The sequence below is a fragment of the Bolinopsis microptera genome, chromosome 11 (assembly GCF_026151205.1).
Source record: "Bolinopsis microptera isolate Bmic1 chromosome 11, MBARI_Bmic_1.0, whole genome shotgun sequence".
Lineage (NCBI taxonomy): Eukaryota > Metazoa > Ctenophora > Tentaculata > Lobata > Bolinopsidae > Bolinopsis > Bolinopsis microptera.
The window spans coordinates 4718871-4734493 of NC_087082.1; the positions used below are offsets into that span (position 1 = coordinate 4718871).

The 15623-nt window shown below is 38.3% G+C and overlaps 3 protein-coding genes across 3 annotated transcripts in view; 1 reads left to right on the forward strand and 2 right to left on the reverse strand.

Annotated features, from left to right (window-relative positions):
• Nucleotides 1-15623, reverse strand: part of LOC134822983 (RNA-binding protein Nova-2-like) — a 68980-nt gene that overhangs the window by 32981 nt on the left and 20376 nt on the right. The gene's annotated exons all lie outside the window — the stretch shown is intronic.
• LOC134822965 (large ribosomal subunit protein mL43-like) lies at nt 21-8392 on the forward strand. The gene is made up of 6 exons (XM_063834250.1): nt 21-142; nt 467-576; nt 5732-5860; nt 6969-7053; nt 7527-7639; nt 7918-8392. The coding sequence occupies exons 1-6, from the start codon at nt 34-36 to the stop codon at nt 8008-8010; spliced, it is 639 nt and encodes a 212-aa protein (XP_063690320.1). The 5' UTR covers nt 21-33; the 3' UTR covers nt 8011-8392.
• On the reverse strand, nt 1826-2871 carry LOC134823256 (low-density lipoprotein receptor-related protein 2-like). Its single transcript, XM_063834652.1, has 2 exons — nt 2745-2871; nt 1826-2413 (listed from the first exon to the last, which is right to left on the reverse strand). Exons 1-2 carry the CDS (start codon nt 2796-2798, stop codon nt 1889-1891), a joined length of 579 nt encoding a protein of 192 aa, XP_063690722.1. The 5' UTR covers nt 2799-2871; the 3' UTR covers nt 1826-1888.

The following is a 15623-nucleotide window of genomic DNA, read 5'->3' on the forward strand; positions in this document are numbered from 1 at the left end:
TTTAAATATTACACCTAAAATATTTCCCTAGTTATGTCCTATTTTTCGAAGAATCCTTCGCGATTTCTAAAACCCAAGTCAGTTTACCTTCACCACATCAAGAAAATCAAACACCCCAAAGCAAAAAGAAAGTTTCATTTCGGTAAGAAATTCCTTAATTAACCGTGGCATTCTGTAGAAGGGACAGAGTTTATTGATAATGCGACTACGATCTTATATTTTGTTACTGGTTACATAAAACATAAATATTCAATTAAAAGTTTATGGATGTGGATTGTAGTGGGGAGATGAAGCAGATTAACCAATCAGCTTCCACTATTTACCAATCAAATTCCTAAGTAACTGTCACGACTCACGTGTCAAAACAATTACCCCCACAATCTACATCCATTAGTTAATTAGTTGATTATTTAATTAGTTGATTAGTTAATTGGTTAATTAGTTAATTAATAACTCCCTCACTCAGAGTACACGAATGTACTGAACACTTGTAACAGTGGAGCAGGAGGTATCTACACTCCACAATGTAAAAGAGTCACCTTCAGAATACACCCGACTGCACCTGACTCCTTTCATGTTAGTATATTATCTTTTCTCTTTACTTCTTTTTCTTTAGCTCTAGTTATTATAACTTAAATTTATCCCCTTGATATTTATTCTCATGGAATTAAACTACATGATCTACATCCCCTTTTCAACCTGAAACGTACCCATGTGCTTACCCCTAAACCAAAACATTTTGTGAAATTGTAACCGTCTTGGAAACAGAGGACCGCAAAACAGTTTGTCCAATTGATAACCTATTTTTAAGTCTTGATTTCTCCCACCTCTCCGCTTCGAGATGGCCTTTTACGGAAGCGACTATGAAAAACTGCCATAAAAACACAGCAGTCATAAAATAATAGTTATCCTAAATACTCTGTAAACAAGACGTTCACTGTCAGTTATCTGCGTTTACATGGGGGGGGGGGGGGGGGGGGGGGGGGGGGGTCATGAGTATTTTTGAGAGTCCCGACGAAAATGCCAAATTCTCATTCTCAAAAATTATTTTTGAGAAAAGTTTCCAGGAGAGTAGAGGCGAAAAACTCATTCTCAAAAATGATTTTAAGTATTTTTGGACCACATTGCACTGATATGAAGAATGATTTGCTATATTATCACTATTTTTGAGTGTCCACTATTTTTGAGAAAATGAGAAATCCATGCTGAATTTCTCAGATTCAAAAATAATTTTTGAGTATTCCCGGCGAAAATGGTCAAATTCTCAGATTCACAAATTCTCAAAAATACTCATGACCCCCCCCCCCCCCCCCTCTCCCCTACATATTAAATATATAATGTTGTTTTGTTGCTGTTGTACCAACTTTGAACTATCGTAGTTTGATTTATGGATTGTTTGTAATGGTAGAAATAAGGAGTTTTTAACTGCCAAATTTATTCGAAAAACTAAAATCAATGCTTTTTACAGTACACCTACAATCTTCATGTACGTATGACTGTATGATGTTATTGTGTGGAATGATGTAAATTCTAATTTTGGTTCACAAGATTCACAAGATTTTTGTATGATTTCTCCTATTGTCTGGTTCGTGAATCAATAATTATTATATGATTGTATTATACTGTAAACCACTGTTGGAATTTCATCTAGTGAGCACGGAGGCCAACCGCCAACTTCAGAATACCCCAGCCCAGACTGGTACTACCTAACATCCCTTATGATGCGTATTATTACTACAGTGCCCTTATAAAATACCGTTGCTTTGTTTAAAATAGATGAATTTTTTTTCTCCAAAAATAATTGAACACAGTAAAACGATCTTAATTGCGATAATAAGATAAAATAAAACTTTCAAAGTGTAATTCGAGCTTGATCCGACGTTACTTTTTAGAAGCAGTCACCAGGGTGGAGTATGCAGTAGAAGATACCTTGGATAAGTTGGGTTGTCATGACCCCGTACTGTCCCCCGCCTTGTTTCAAGTTGAGACGCATTGAGATATTGCCAAGGTTGATCTTAGTCACTCCGAGACCATCTTCACAGAATTCCTCGTCTTCACAGCCCACACAGTCACAGTCGTTATCACACACGTAATGTGAGGGAACACTGTCTCCGTCCGCACAGTAAAACCCAGAATCTTCTTCTTCAGCAGCATCCTCTGCAGCATCATCCGCTTCAGCAGCATCATCATCCGCTGCAGCAGCATCATCATCCGCTGCAGCAGCATCACCCTCTGCAGCATCACCCTCTGCAGCATCACCACCAGCATCCGCACATATTTCCGCGTCTTCGTCTTCGCAGTAAGCACCATTACCATAGGCAGTATTAGAGCTGCAGTCACAGTAGTTATCGCACATATAATGGGGTGGTTGCCTGCTTTCGTTTTGGCAGTAGTAGTAACCGGCAGAATCATACTGAAATATTATAAATTATGCTAATTTTAAAATTGCAGACAAAATAATTTGGGGATAAATGACTATTAAAATTTTTCTCTTTGTCGAATATTTTGTGTAATGAAACTCAATAACAGGATTTTCTTGAAATGTCACAGTGATTATGAAGTCAATCTAGTCAAAACGCTCGTGAGTTGTATGTTAGCAGAATCCCAAAGTCTTAATTATCACAAAATAAGGAGGCAGCAAACATCTCCCAATTCCCACTCAAGTCTTACAACAATTATAAAAGTTGGGAATACTGTTAACTTTTATTAGTATTACTGATTTAATGATAATAAATTGAGCTTACCCCAGCAGAGACAACTCCCAGTAGGATGAAAGCGAGTAGGAAAGTTAACTTCATGGTTAGTCCAAGAAAGGTTCAGTAGTCAAAATTAGAAATCAGTTGTGAATGTTTCTCACCTCAAACATGGTGAGTATTTATATGACTAGCTGGTAATAAAGGGCCATTGTTTGGTTTGACTATCTAATTAAAATTACTGGGGCGTTGAAAGACTAAATATCTGAATATTGCCCGTGTGCTTTTTCCACGCCATTATAATTACTTTCTTTTAAAACTCCATGTTTAATTAAATGCTTTCTTCGAGTCCCACGTTTTACTTGATGCTCGTCTCCTAGTATTTAATGAGAGTATTTGTTTAGTTTTCTCCGGTCTCGTCTAGTTGGACTCCTTGGTGACCATTGTCCGTGCATGTGCCCCCCCCCCCCCCACTCTGCTTGCATTAGTCCTTTTATTAGCTCCTTTTTCGTTTAAAATGTATTGTTTGATTGTGAGCTCTAGTCTCACTAGGGGCACAGAAACAGACGAGTTTTAAATTTTTCTGGCTCTCTAAGTGAGAGCAGCTAATAGTTAATAAAATAGTCTATTATATTTGGATTAAAATTTACTGCACTTGATGGTTATTAAGAGGAAAACAAAGGTGACAACATGCCCGGGCACGCCTACAGATAAACAAATGTTCTGTCGTTAGTGAACAAATGTTCTGTCCTTAGTGAAGATTAACTGGAAAACATCCCGTCCTCAGACACGGTCGTCAGTCAATTGTTAAAGGTCTTCCAGGACCAGGAATAGATGATTGAATTTAACGCTGAAGCTCTTTTTATCTTAAGTCAAACTCTGAGAACCATTGGATGTACAGATTTCATTATAATTTTCAAACAAAAAGTATACTGAAATAATAACTGCGGTAGCTTTATATGTTTGATTTACAATTTATAGTGCGTGTAAAATGTAATGAAAGATTGTTCAACACTGTTCCAAAGTTGGTATCGCAATACTGGGATAAATGTTTAACATCAACTATGTTATTCCTTAAGTTATGGTCAAATTGGCATGGGCACTGTATCTCGCAGTTACTATACTACCATCTTAATATAATTTAATGTTTTGTCTTTGAAATTGTTTAATGATTGGAGTAAAACTAATCACCCTGTAACCTGACACTATTATAATCCATGTAAAATGTAATGAAAAAAAAAGAGAAGTTTAAACCTTTCTAGACCAGCAAAGAATATACCGGTTACTTTGTTAAACTTGGGAAGTTTGAGCATTGTTCCACAGTTGATATCACAACACTGGGACCATTGTTTAATATCGAGTATAGCTGCTATCGTACCATTCTGATCTGACATGATCATCAGATTTGGTGTCAAATCGAACGATTTCAAATTGTTAATCTCCAATATATAATATGTATAATGATCGATATTTACTAAACTCTCTTAAAAAACTATTTTTTAATACTTTTGATTGGAACGATAATTTCACTAATTTTCCCTACTACAACCCATTGTGTGTTAAAATTTGTCACGCAACTAAACTGAAATACGTAACAGACTGTACGTACATTGCACAATGACCCACGTGCAATATGTAGTAGTTGTGTTGACTGTGGTGTGACGGTGGTGTTACGCCATTATGTACCACTATTTCTGCAGTAAATGCACTACTATCGTATTAATATCATTTAACCTGGATATTGAGTACTTTTATAGATAGTACGTACCGCAGGCCGATTTTTTAAAATTTAAAAAATTACTTCCTCAGTTTTTTGTCGGCACTTTACCAAAAAACCTAAGGCCTAATTATTAAATATTACTCTTACCATTTACTTGATTAAGGGGGCTGGGGGTCTTCGTCAAAATTCTCTCGAAATTGACTTTATAGTTGTTTCTGATAGAGGGGAGTGATATCTATCAGCTGTTTTTGGTACCACGGAAAAATATTGTTCCTAGCCGAAATTATTGCCGGTCAAAGGTCAGCGCTTATGTGTAATTGTATTGCTTAAGCGATTTTCAATCACGCGTCCTGAAATCGAGTCTAAAAATCTATCTTCTCCTACATTTTTTGATCACCCTGAAACTTTCAGGATATGTTCTTTAAAGGACCATTTAGAAGAGATTGTCGGGCCTCCTTAAGCGGTTTGTAAATTACAAACGGACAGACGCTGCAGCCCTGATATTATTATTGTTGATAACAAATCACCCGACACCTCACATTCCCTTGACAAATACCGCCAATACCATGAGAGCTAGGTTACTGATCTAATCGTGTATGTAGTCATGGAGACTGGCTATTCTGCCTTCTTAACCACAACTCTCCACTGTAAATGTAGAACGTTTCTTAGGTTGTGACTTGTACCATGTGACTTGTACCATATACTACTCTTGTACTACTCTTGTACTATATACTACTCTAAATGATTTCTCTCTAAATTATTGTCTCTGTACAATGCACATGTAACTATGTAAGTCATAATTAATCGGTAATGATGACTAAACAACTAACCAGATTTTAGCAACTTTTATAAATTTTGGCCGAACTCCAAAGAATTAAGAACGGTAAAAAGGCAAACTTTTTCAGTAGTCACTTGAATTTCATGAGATGAGTTAAGTACTCCGTACTTTTAGTACCCTTCTGTAATATCAAATTTCATGTGACGGTGTTGTGACGCGGACGGTGATGTGTAGAACACAGCTCGATTAATAAAGCATCGTAAATAACACCCTTGTCACGTATGTGATCCTCTAGTCTCAATTTACCCCCCCCCCCCCCCCCAAAGAATTTTTGGCAAAATGCCTTGAAAATAAGACCTATTATCTGGAGTGCAATGTAACATTGTACATTCTTGTGAAATGTAAATAAAACCCGCTATAACCTAGAAACACAGCTTTTTCAAAGTAAAGGAAATAATTAATAATCTGATTAATTATTTGTTTAATGTTTCAAGTTTACCTCTATTTAACATGTTTTATTTGATTATAAATGTCCCCCAGGCCCGAGAATATCTAGAAAACAAGCTGTCGGAAGTAGCAACGAAGTACAATTCAGTTAGTTTCTACGTAACTGAATCTCAGACAAGGGTTCCTGTGCTCATAGCCCACTATCTGAACGGTTATCAAGAGGTAAGTGAAGAACGATAACCTTGCTAAGTGGGGGGAGGCTCCATAAATTAGATCATGACCCTTCCCTTATGTTCTAGTATGTAATACTGTGTAAACTGAAATAAAACACAAAACTAAGCTTACTTTCGTGTTAGGTAATAGTATACGTCCTGTTTATATGAGATCATACTCTGATGATCCACTGGCATGGTGATAGCGTGATATTATCATACGATACGTGTAACCCTTTATTCGTGTGTAACTGATATTAGGTTATTAGGTTATTGATAATATTATATAGGTTATAAATATAACTGAGATATTATAATACAGTGATTTTTACGGTTTCTGTATGAAAAAATGTGTAATGTGATACGGAGGTTATCCAATGGTGAAAATTGGTGAAAAATGGTGAAAAAATGGTGAAAAATGGTGAAATTCATAATTTGGAAACCTGATTCACCATAAAAATTCACCTTTTTTCACAATTTTACACCATTTTAGTTTTTTTTCTTCAAAATATCAAATTGAAATATTAAATGTGTTTTCTGATACTATACGACAATACCAAGAGCTCAGTTTTGACGAACCTTACTCGCCATGTTCACTAAAAGTAACCAGTTTGGATGTACTTTTACAATTTGGATTCGTGATTCACCACAAAAATTATTCACAATTTTTTACCATTTTTCACGATTGGATACCCCACGTGATACGTGCGCTGATACAATATAGTGTGTAATATATAGTGCGCAACTGTTATTTGTTTTGAAACATCCCGACAGCCAGTCTGAGGTGACCTTCAGTCTGTCCTGATAATAGGCAGGCAACTCTTGTGGGAAATGATCGGTTACCAGTGTTCACGACTTTCGGGGATATAATTCCCGGAAAATATTAAAAGGGGAGCATTATTTAAGGAGACATTATCAGGAGCAGCCTTTGAACACGAAAGTAAGCTTACTTTCGTGGTAGGTAATAGTACACGTCCTGTTTATATGAGATCATACTCTGACGTGTTACACTTCTGGTGATCTAAACCTTATTATCAGATAAGGCCAAAAAGCTGTATGGAGGGAGGGGGCAAAATAACTGATTTTAACCGCCTTTTAACTGCAGTGTTTTGTTTCAGGAGCAGCGCATAGACAATGTACACGAAGGAATCCTTTCACAGTTTGTTGAGAAGTATTGCAACTATTCTGGGGATATACAAAAAGGTAAGTCTTCGTATGTACGTGTTAGATAAATAAATGGGATGAAGAGGCAGTATCCTCGAGTCTACATAGCTACAGTGTAATATTTTGTCTCCTGTGGCTAATACCTAATGACTCGCCCATTGTTTAATTAATGTATCTCTTAACTGACAATGTGACTATCTATTGTGTGCCCGTGTAGTGTACAAAACAGTGACCGTCACTTGACACTTACCACAGCTACTCTCTGAAGCAGCTCAGCTAAGCTGCAGCGGTTCATAGTGTACTATTTTGGAAGGCGCTGCGCAGTTTATTCTATAGATGTACGCGCCGCGCACGTATATACGTATTAAATTATTAAATTATATATATCATATTATGTATATGATATGGTATAGTACGCGACGTATATTATATAATACACGCTGTATATAACGTCCTGTATGCATATACGTTACAACTTACAAGGAGCTCCAAAACAAGTACCATTATTACAGGTACCATGAACAGACAACAGCCAGTTGATTACACCAGATCAATACAAGGCATGTGGAGTCCGTACACGAACAACCCTCAGGCTGATCTCAACGCACCCTTATCGGTGCAAGAGGTCAGTAACAGATACCCATGTTATCTTCGCAGCACCATTAAGGGCGACATTTTATTCCTAAGCAGAAAGTAATATTCTTTAGATTTCGAAAGACTCGCTGCTTACCCAGCATATTGCAGTAACCGAAAAAATTATGGAGGCTTACAAAATCAGAAAGTGAAGCAATGCTCAGGTTGTTTGGAGTAATGAGAGAGGGTTGATATCCACTTTTTAGTTTTTTGATTTCCTTTTTTAAATTAAGTGATGTGTACACGAATATAAATCTTTTTTTCCCTCAGTTGAAGAACAAACACAGAACGGCCATTGATGTGAACAAGTACAGGGGTCTCCCGCCAGATTTCTATAACAAAATGAACAAGTTATCGCGATAAATATTTGGGAATATTTTAGTAATTTAAGTTGGTAATTTATTGTCTTTTGTAACGTTGGACATGTATCAAAATTAATTTGACATTTGCTATTTTTCTAGTTTAACCTATCATATTTTATTATACGGTGTTCCCCATTTTGTACCTCTGATAACAATGTAATCATTAATAAAGAATCGGCCGCAAGTTTTCTGTAGATTAGGATTAATTAAGTAATTGTGTAAATAATGTAATAGGCGCCAAGAATTGGTACAGAATTTACATCAGTAATCCGACTCTCTGCTTTGACTGTCTCCGCATAGATAAATCTGCACAAATTAGTCACATTTGGTTACGTGATACAAAAATCGAATAAATTGAATTTGTTGATTTATTCATCCCAAAAGCAGTTTTTATGTTGTAATAAACTTGAAATGACCATTTTAGAATTTACTATGAATTATATAAGATATCTTTGACTTTTAAAGTTGAAAACTGCGTTGGCTTTCGTGTATAGAGGAAAGTTCTCTAAAATGGAGCTCTCCTCACACTGATTAACGTAGACTGTGAAAGCGATCAAAATGAAGGCAAATGAAATCAATCATTAGTGTAAATACTAAATTTAATACTCAGGATTCAAACTTATTAGCTAGACAAGGTGTTAATGTAGGTTCAAAATGACAAGTAAAATAATAACACAAAACGTAAATACCATAAATCTCCAAACGCGAACAGAGTTTTTTAGAGGGTAGAGCATGTTCTTTAAAAAGAAAGCCTGGTTAAATGAGGATTTAAAGCCGAAATACTCTAGGAAAGTGGCAAATGAAATAAAATGGAATAAAAGTCAAATTATATGATAAACTTAGACCAAATGTCCGAATCACGTCATCTAGGAATATCCTGTGAACAAAAAAAAAACAAGCAGAATAGCACCCGCGCAATGTGCAAAATACATATGTCCCACAATAAGCGACCCAAATTTTACTGTTTTGACTGAATTTTTCTTGAATGTCCATCTAGCAAAATCGTCACTGAGGATGGCACAAGACAAGATTGATGTACTTAAAACTTAGATAAACGGAAAATCATCAGAATTTAAAAAGAGATTTTTAAAGAAAAGCTTTTCTGCTATAATCTCGATCCTTGACCGAAATTTCGCGGTGTTGACTGAGTTTTCGACGAGTGACATATCGGTAAGGTCGGTGATCAGAGTGACACAAGTCGCCATCCAGGAGGTGACCGAGACATGATTTTAGGCCTGACCGGGACCGGGACCGGGATACAAAATGTGACTTGACCGGGACCGGACTGAGATTATCAATTTACCGTGACCGGGACCGGGACCAATAATTTCTGGGATTTCTATCTTACCGGGAACAGGACCGGGACCGGGACCAACAATCTAATTTTACCGGGATGACCGGGATTTGACCGGGACCAAAACTGGTATTCTCATATTGAAAGCTGCAACTTTCATTTACATTATAATTGAACAATTTGAATAAGTAATAACTAGAATATTAAATTAGAAAAAACTTTTTTTAAACCGTCAATATGGGGCATGGGCCTAATGTACTACACCAATAATGTTCATGTACTGATTACTCAAGTTCACCCTCATTCCTCAATCAATGATCCCTCAAATTATTCAACAGTTTCATTCTCCAATTCCAATTGACAATTGGGCGTAGCCCGAGTCGAAAACTTGATGTTAGTTTGCACTTATGAGTTATGTAACGATATTAGTTACCTAAACTTGTTTAGCAATTTTAAACATTGTTTTATTTGGCTCAGAGGTTGTTTAAAGATGAAATTCACAATGAATGAAAGTAAAAACTTAAAATAACAGTGAATGAAATTATGTAAAAGATCCCGGCCAAAATCCCGGCAAATTTGAGTGATTGACCGGGACCGGGACCGGGACCAAGAATCCTGAATTAACCGGGACCGGGACCGGGACCGGGATCATAAATCAGCATTTGACCGGGACCGGGACCGCGACCGGGATGAAAAATGTGACTTGACCCGGTTGACCGGGACCTGGACCGGGACCGGGATAGCTCAAAATTGCCAATCCCGGTACCGGGATTCCCGGTCACCTCCTGTCGCCATCAACGTACTGGAAGCTAGCTGTATATCCGGAGAAAACTTTGATTTTGGATATGTCCTATCGGTAGGATATTTTCAAATTTCAGCTTTCCGCGACACAAATTTCACTGTTTTGACTGAATTTTCTTCAATGACCAATCAGTGAGTACTACTCACTGATGAGTGATGATGGCAAATGAGACACGATTGAGGTACTGAAAGTACGTGTCGAACTAGAGTCCAGTTAGCGCACTTGAGTTCGACAGAGTCAAACAATGATAAAAATATTTTAGCAGCTCAGCTGTAAAAGTAACAGGTTCCAATTTTATTTATCATAAGACTAGAGAACTGCTATCCTAACCTACCATTGGTGGACAATCACGTGACCAGCGGCCAGATGACCTCGAATAATGACAAATATGCGAAACGTGTTACGTCAAGACTATGACACCTTTTATTGAACGAAAAAGCTTTTATCCATTGAAGTCATAAAAATCGAACATATATTACATGACAGTCCTATTCTTTATTCTTTTCTGCACCTCTCAACCATTTACCAATATTGCTTATAAATAGCAACTTGTACCTTATCAGTCATATTGTCAAACCGCAAAAATCGTTCGAGATGAAATTCTTGTATGCTGCTTGCATCTGGTTGATGATATTGATAATCCAATTTGGTTCTATGAATACGACTAAAACGAATGGTGAGTAATAGTATTACCACAATAGCACAGTACCTAGTACAATATTTGAATAGCTGTCAAGTTGCTTTTTATTCTTTCTTTTTTTATCGACAATTGATAATGATACTTTTTGCTATATTTTAATCAAATGGAACTAAATCATCAATTTGAAGTTGGGAATGAACCCAAGATTTTGGAATAAATTGATAATTTACAATTTTGCTGGTTTTGATAAAACCTTTATCAGTCTGAGTCAGAATTTTTGGGATATATATCCCAAAAGTATAAGTATACTTATACTTATAGGCTTATAATCTCTATAGTTATACTTATACAGTATACGGGCGTACACATACAATCGTTCGTTGACAGCAGAACTGTGAAGGTTTCCTCCGACAGTTCTGCGCGCGACAGTACAGCGAAAGATATTATACATTTTCGTCAACCCTTTTTCAGAATGTCCTGCGTCTTTCCCCAACGTCTACCACAACGGACAGTACTGTTGTAAATCAAACAAGGAGAAGGTCTACACTCCTCAGGGTACCAAGTGTGACGGCAGTGTGATTCAGAGTGACAGTTTGTGCTGCGACGGGAACCAAAACACAAGGTGTCCCAGTAAAAATTGTGAAAGCTACCAAGAACCTGAGCTGGGTGAGTGTCTTCGTTTTGGTTGATCGTATTTCTTAGGGAAAGTAAAAGGAAGAGGATATTATTCTTTTACAACCGAGGATATAGTCGATCAGAACAAATTGTACATATAACATACTAACGGACGTAATTGACTGGACATTGCGTGAACGAACATAATTCTGAACGGATAATAATGTTGATATTAAACCTTTAAAAATCCGAAATTATCTCATTTTTGGGCGTCTTTTATTCAATTCCAACAAATAATGAACGAGGAAGCCAAAATCTTCCACTTGCCAAACTAAGAATGATGGATTAAACAAAAATCAAGCATGAATTGGTCAAGGAAAGCACCATGATATTTGTGAATTAACTGCACCAACTTTGTTATGCCAGGTCTGACTACTAAAGAATGGAACACTAACAGTACCTATGAAAACGGAACGGACGTTATAAATGAGGACCTCGAAAGCCAAGGTATAACAATTTCAATTTAATTTTTAACCAAAACCTGAAATTGGGTAGAGTGGACCGTCATTAATGTTTTATTTTTCAAAACAAAGGGAAATGATATTAATTTAAGGTACTGTTTTCGTATCCAAACACAAAATGATATCGAGAATAAAATCTAGGTCGCTTGTTTTTCCCATTTGTTCACAGATCTAATAAATTATAATACTAATAACAAATCATACCAGAAATGATTATTTCAATCGGGCAATCAGTGACTTAGAAATAAGCCCCAAAGTATGTGTACTGACTTTTGCAAACAACCCCCCCCCCCCACTCCCCTCATGTATCAGTATATTGTTTGTTTGGATACAGTTAAGCCCAATCTATATCATTTATAGCTAGGGTTTCAACGGTTGGTTTCTACGGGTGGGCGACAATTGACCCCCCGACAATTGACCCCCCGACAATTAACCCCCCGACAATTGACCCCCGACAATTTACCCCCCGACAATTGACCCACCGGCTGACCCTGACCCTGACCCTGACCCTGACCCTGACCCTGACCCTGACCCTGACCCTGACCCTGACCCTGACCCTGACCCTGACCCTGACCCTGACCCTGACCCTGACCCTGACCCTGACCCTGACCCTGACCCTGACCCTGACCCTGACCCTGACCCTGACCCTGACCCTGACCCTGACCCTGACCCTGACCCTGACCCTGACCCTGACCCTGACCCTGACCCTGACCCTGACCCTGACCCTGACCCTGACCCTGACCCTGACCCTGACCCTGACCCTGACCCTGACCCTGACCCTGACCCTGACCCTGACCCTGACCCTGACCCTGACCCTGACCCTGACCCTGACCCTGACCCTGACCCTGACCCTGACCCTGACCCTGACCCTGACCCTGACCCTGACCCTGACCCTGACCCTGACCCTGACCCTGACCCTGACCCTGACCCTGACCCCGACCCCGACCCTGACCCTGACCCTGACCCTAACCCTAACCCTAACCCTAACCCTAACCCTGACCCAGGACCCTGACCCTAACCCGATCAATTGACCCCAGTGTAATTACATGGGGGGTCAATTTTCGGGGGGTCAGTTGTCGTACTTAGCTCTAGATTTCGCGACAATTGACCCCAGTGTAATTACATAGGGGTAATTGTCGGGGGGTCAATTGTCGGGGGGTCAATTGTCGCGGTACTACTAGTACTACTACAGCATATCACATATTGATATACGGATTTTTATAGATCTTAGTCATATACATATACATATTTATACATGTATATAACTTCCAGGTAGTCTTACTTCAAGTTGCGAGATCCAAAATTATAGAGGCTTTCTCAAGTACGCCTGCAAAGAACCAGAGAACTCAACATCGGACCCTGGTATAAATGTACATGGTTTCTACAAGTGTGTTAACTCATCACTATTCTATAAGACCTTCCTTACCATACGCGGCAGGTATTATTTATATTATTTATTTTCTCCGTCTCCATGTCTGTATCCTTAATTTACTTGTAATTATCCCAATCATTGATGTAGGTACGTTACCATTATCTACAATATCAGATAAACTGACACAAAATGGGAAGGCTCAATTTAAGTTTTTGAAAGTTCAGATCAAGAGGGACCATTCACCGTATTACTAATATTTGAAGCACTGTCCAGTTTAATTGTCCAACATTGTACTCAAGATCACAATGTTGTAATAGCTACCTGTGTTATATTTTCAATTTCAGGACTAGCTACACTACAGTCGATAAACTATGTAGAAATGACTTACATCACTACCAAGCCTGTGGAATAGAATCGGTGATTCGTCACATCAAACCATTTTCTAGTTTTGCTACAGGTTCGATGGCAGGTAATGATTCTATCATTAAATTAAATTAGTTAATATACATGACAATGTAAACACACTTTCCGCTTGGTGTTTACATAGACAGACACCTCGTGCACTGTGTAATGTGCACTCACGGCTGTCTAGGGGTCCTTCAGAATTAGATAGGTATATAAAATACCTAGATAGCTATATAAAATACCTAACTTTCCCAAACCAGGTGAATACCCATGTGGATATCTTTGCCTGACAGAAATAGACCAAAGCAAACAAAGAAACAATATCATTCACATAGAGGACATCTACTCTGACGGGAAGTTTTGGATTCGTTCCTGTGACGGGAAGAATGACTGTCTTAATACAGACCTTGATGAGGCTTTCTGTAAAGATCAAAAAGACTCAGAGCTGTGCGACCTAAAGTGCCCCCAATTTGGCGATTGCAGGGACGAACAGTTTTGTAATGGCTTTGAGTACGGTGTTCTGTGTGGATATTCTCCGAAGAACAGTTACAATTCTTATGTTGCTGCGAACTCTGTGTGTGACGGAGTAAAAAACTGTAATGATGGGAGCGATGAAAAGAATTGTGTGATCGATGAAATGACAACAACGTGCTTCAATTTAAATGCAGGGGTTATAGTTCCGCTTCATAATTATACCCGGTGTGCTGCAAGAGTTCGTACCAGAGTTAATTGGGATTTGCCTGACCAGATAATACAATTTTGTGACGATTACATTGACCAAACCAACTGCTCGGACCCATCTAGAGTGGGTATAGAATGCTCAGTTCGTGGATACAGTACCACTGTTGCTAAACAGATCATCTGTCTGAGATTGCAGAGTATGAATATGAATGAATTATACATTGCAACCGTAATTCCCATCAATTCCATTCCAGAAATATGTGACGATGGGATCGATAAAGCATGCGTTGAAAGCAGTGACTCCTGTTTCATCCACAAACACCTCCTATGTGATGGTCACCCAGATTGCGGTGATGGTAGTGACGAAACTCTGGATCTATGCCAAATTATGACCACACAAAAATGTGTGAGAAGACATCTTTCCCAGGTTCCGAATAACATTATTTACCCTTTTGCATGGGTCCACGATGGATTACTCGACTGCAAGGATGGTGAGGATGAAAATCTTAATTGGCCAACCTGTGGAAAGAGGTCAACATTCCACCTAGTAAAACACGATGAATCTCAATGTGACGAGGTATTCCTATGTTACAACTCGGACCAAAAGTTCGTAAGCTTTTCCAACCTATGTGATAGGAAAGAATCTTGCGGTAATGAGATTGATATTTGCAGTGTGTCGAGAATTCAGTCTGTACCATTTTCAACAGCCATAAGAGATGGCAAGATGCAACTGAGAATGCTTCATTGCCTGAAAGGACTTAATGAAATGTCAAATCTTATTAACGACCATTGTTCAAAAACAAGTTTCCTTTTCCCCGACACAGACATCTTTGGACGGAATAAAACTACTGAGATAATTCTCCCAGACGTGATAAAAGACTGTAGATACTTTTATGGAGAGTATTATGTTTTTGTAAGCTGTTTGGGACTATGCATAAATACAACCTGCCCACTTAAAAGATCAATTAGATGGGACTCGTGCAGAGGACAATTCGATATTGACAAAATATTCACCCAAGACAAAGGGGGTAAACTTACTTTCCTGATCAAAGATTTCAAAACAGGAAAACTCAGCAATGATTTGTACCTTTGTAAAAACAGCAAATGTATCACTTACGACAAAGTTTGCAACCTAGCTGATGATTGTGGAGATAGTTCAGATGAGTCAGAATGCACTAACCATTTCAAGTGCCAAAAATCTGGCGTGTACCTTCCAATCACCCAGAAATGTGATAAAACAGTTCACTGCTCCGACATTTCAGACGAATGCAATGAAAGTTGTGG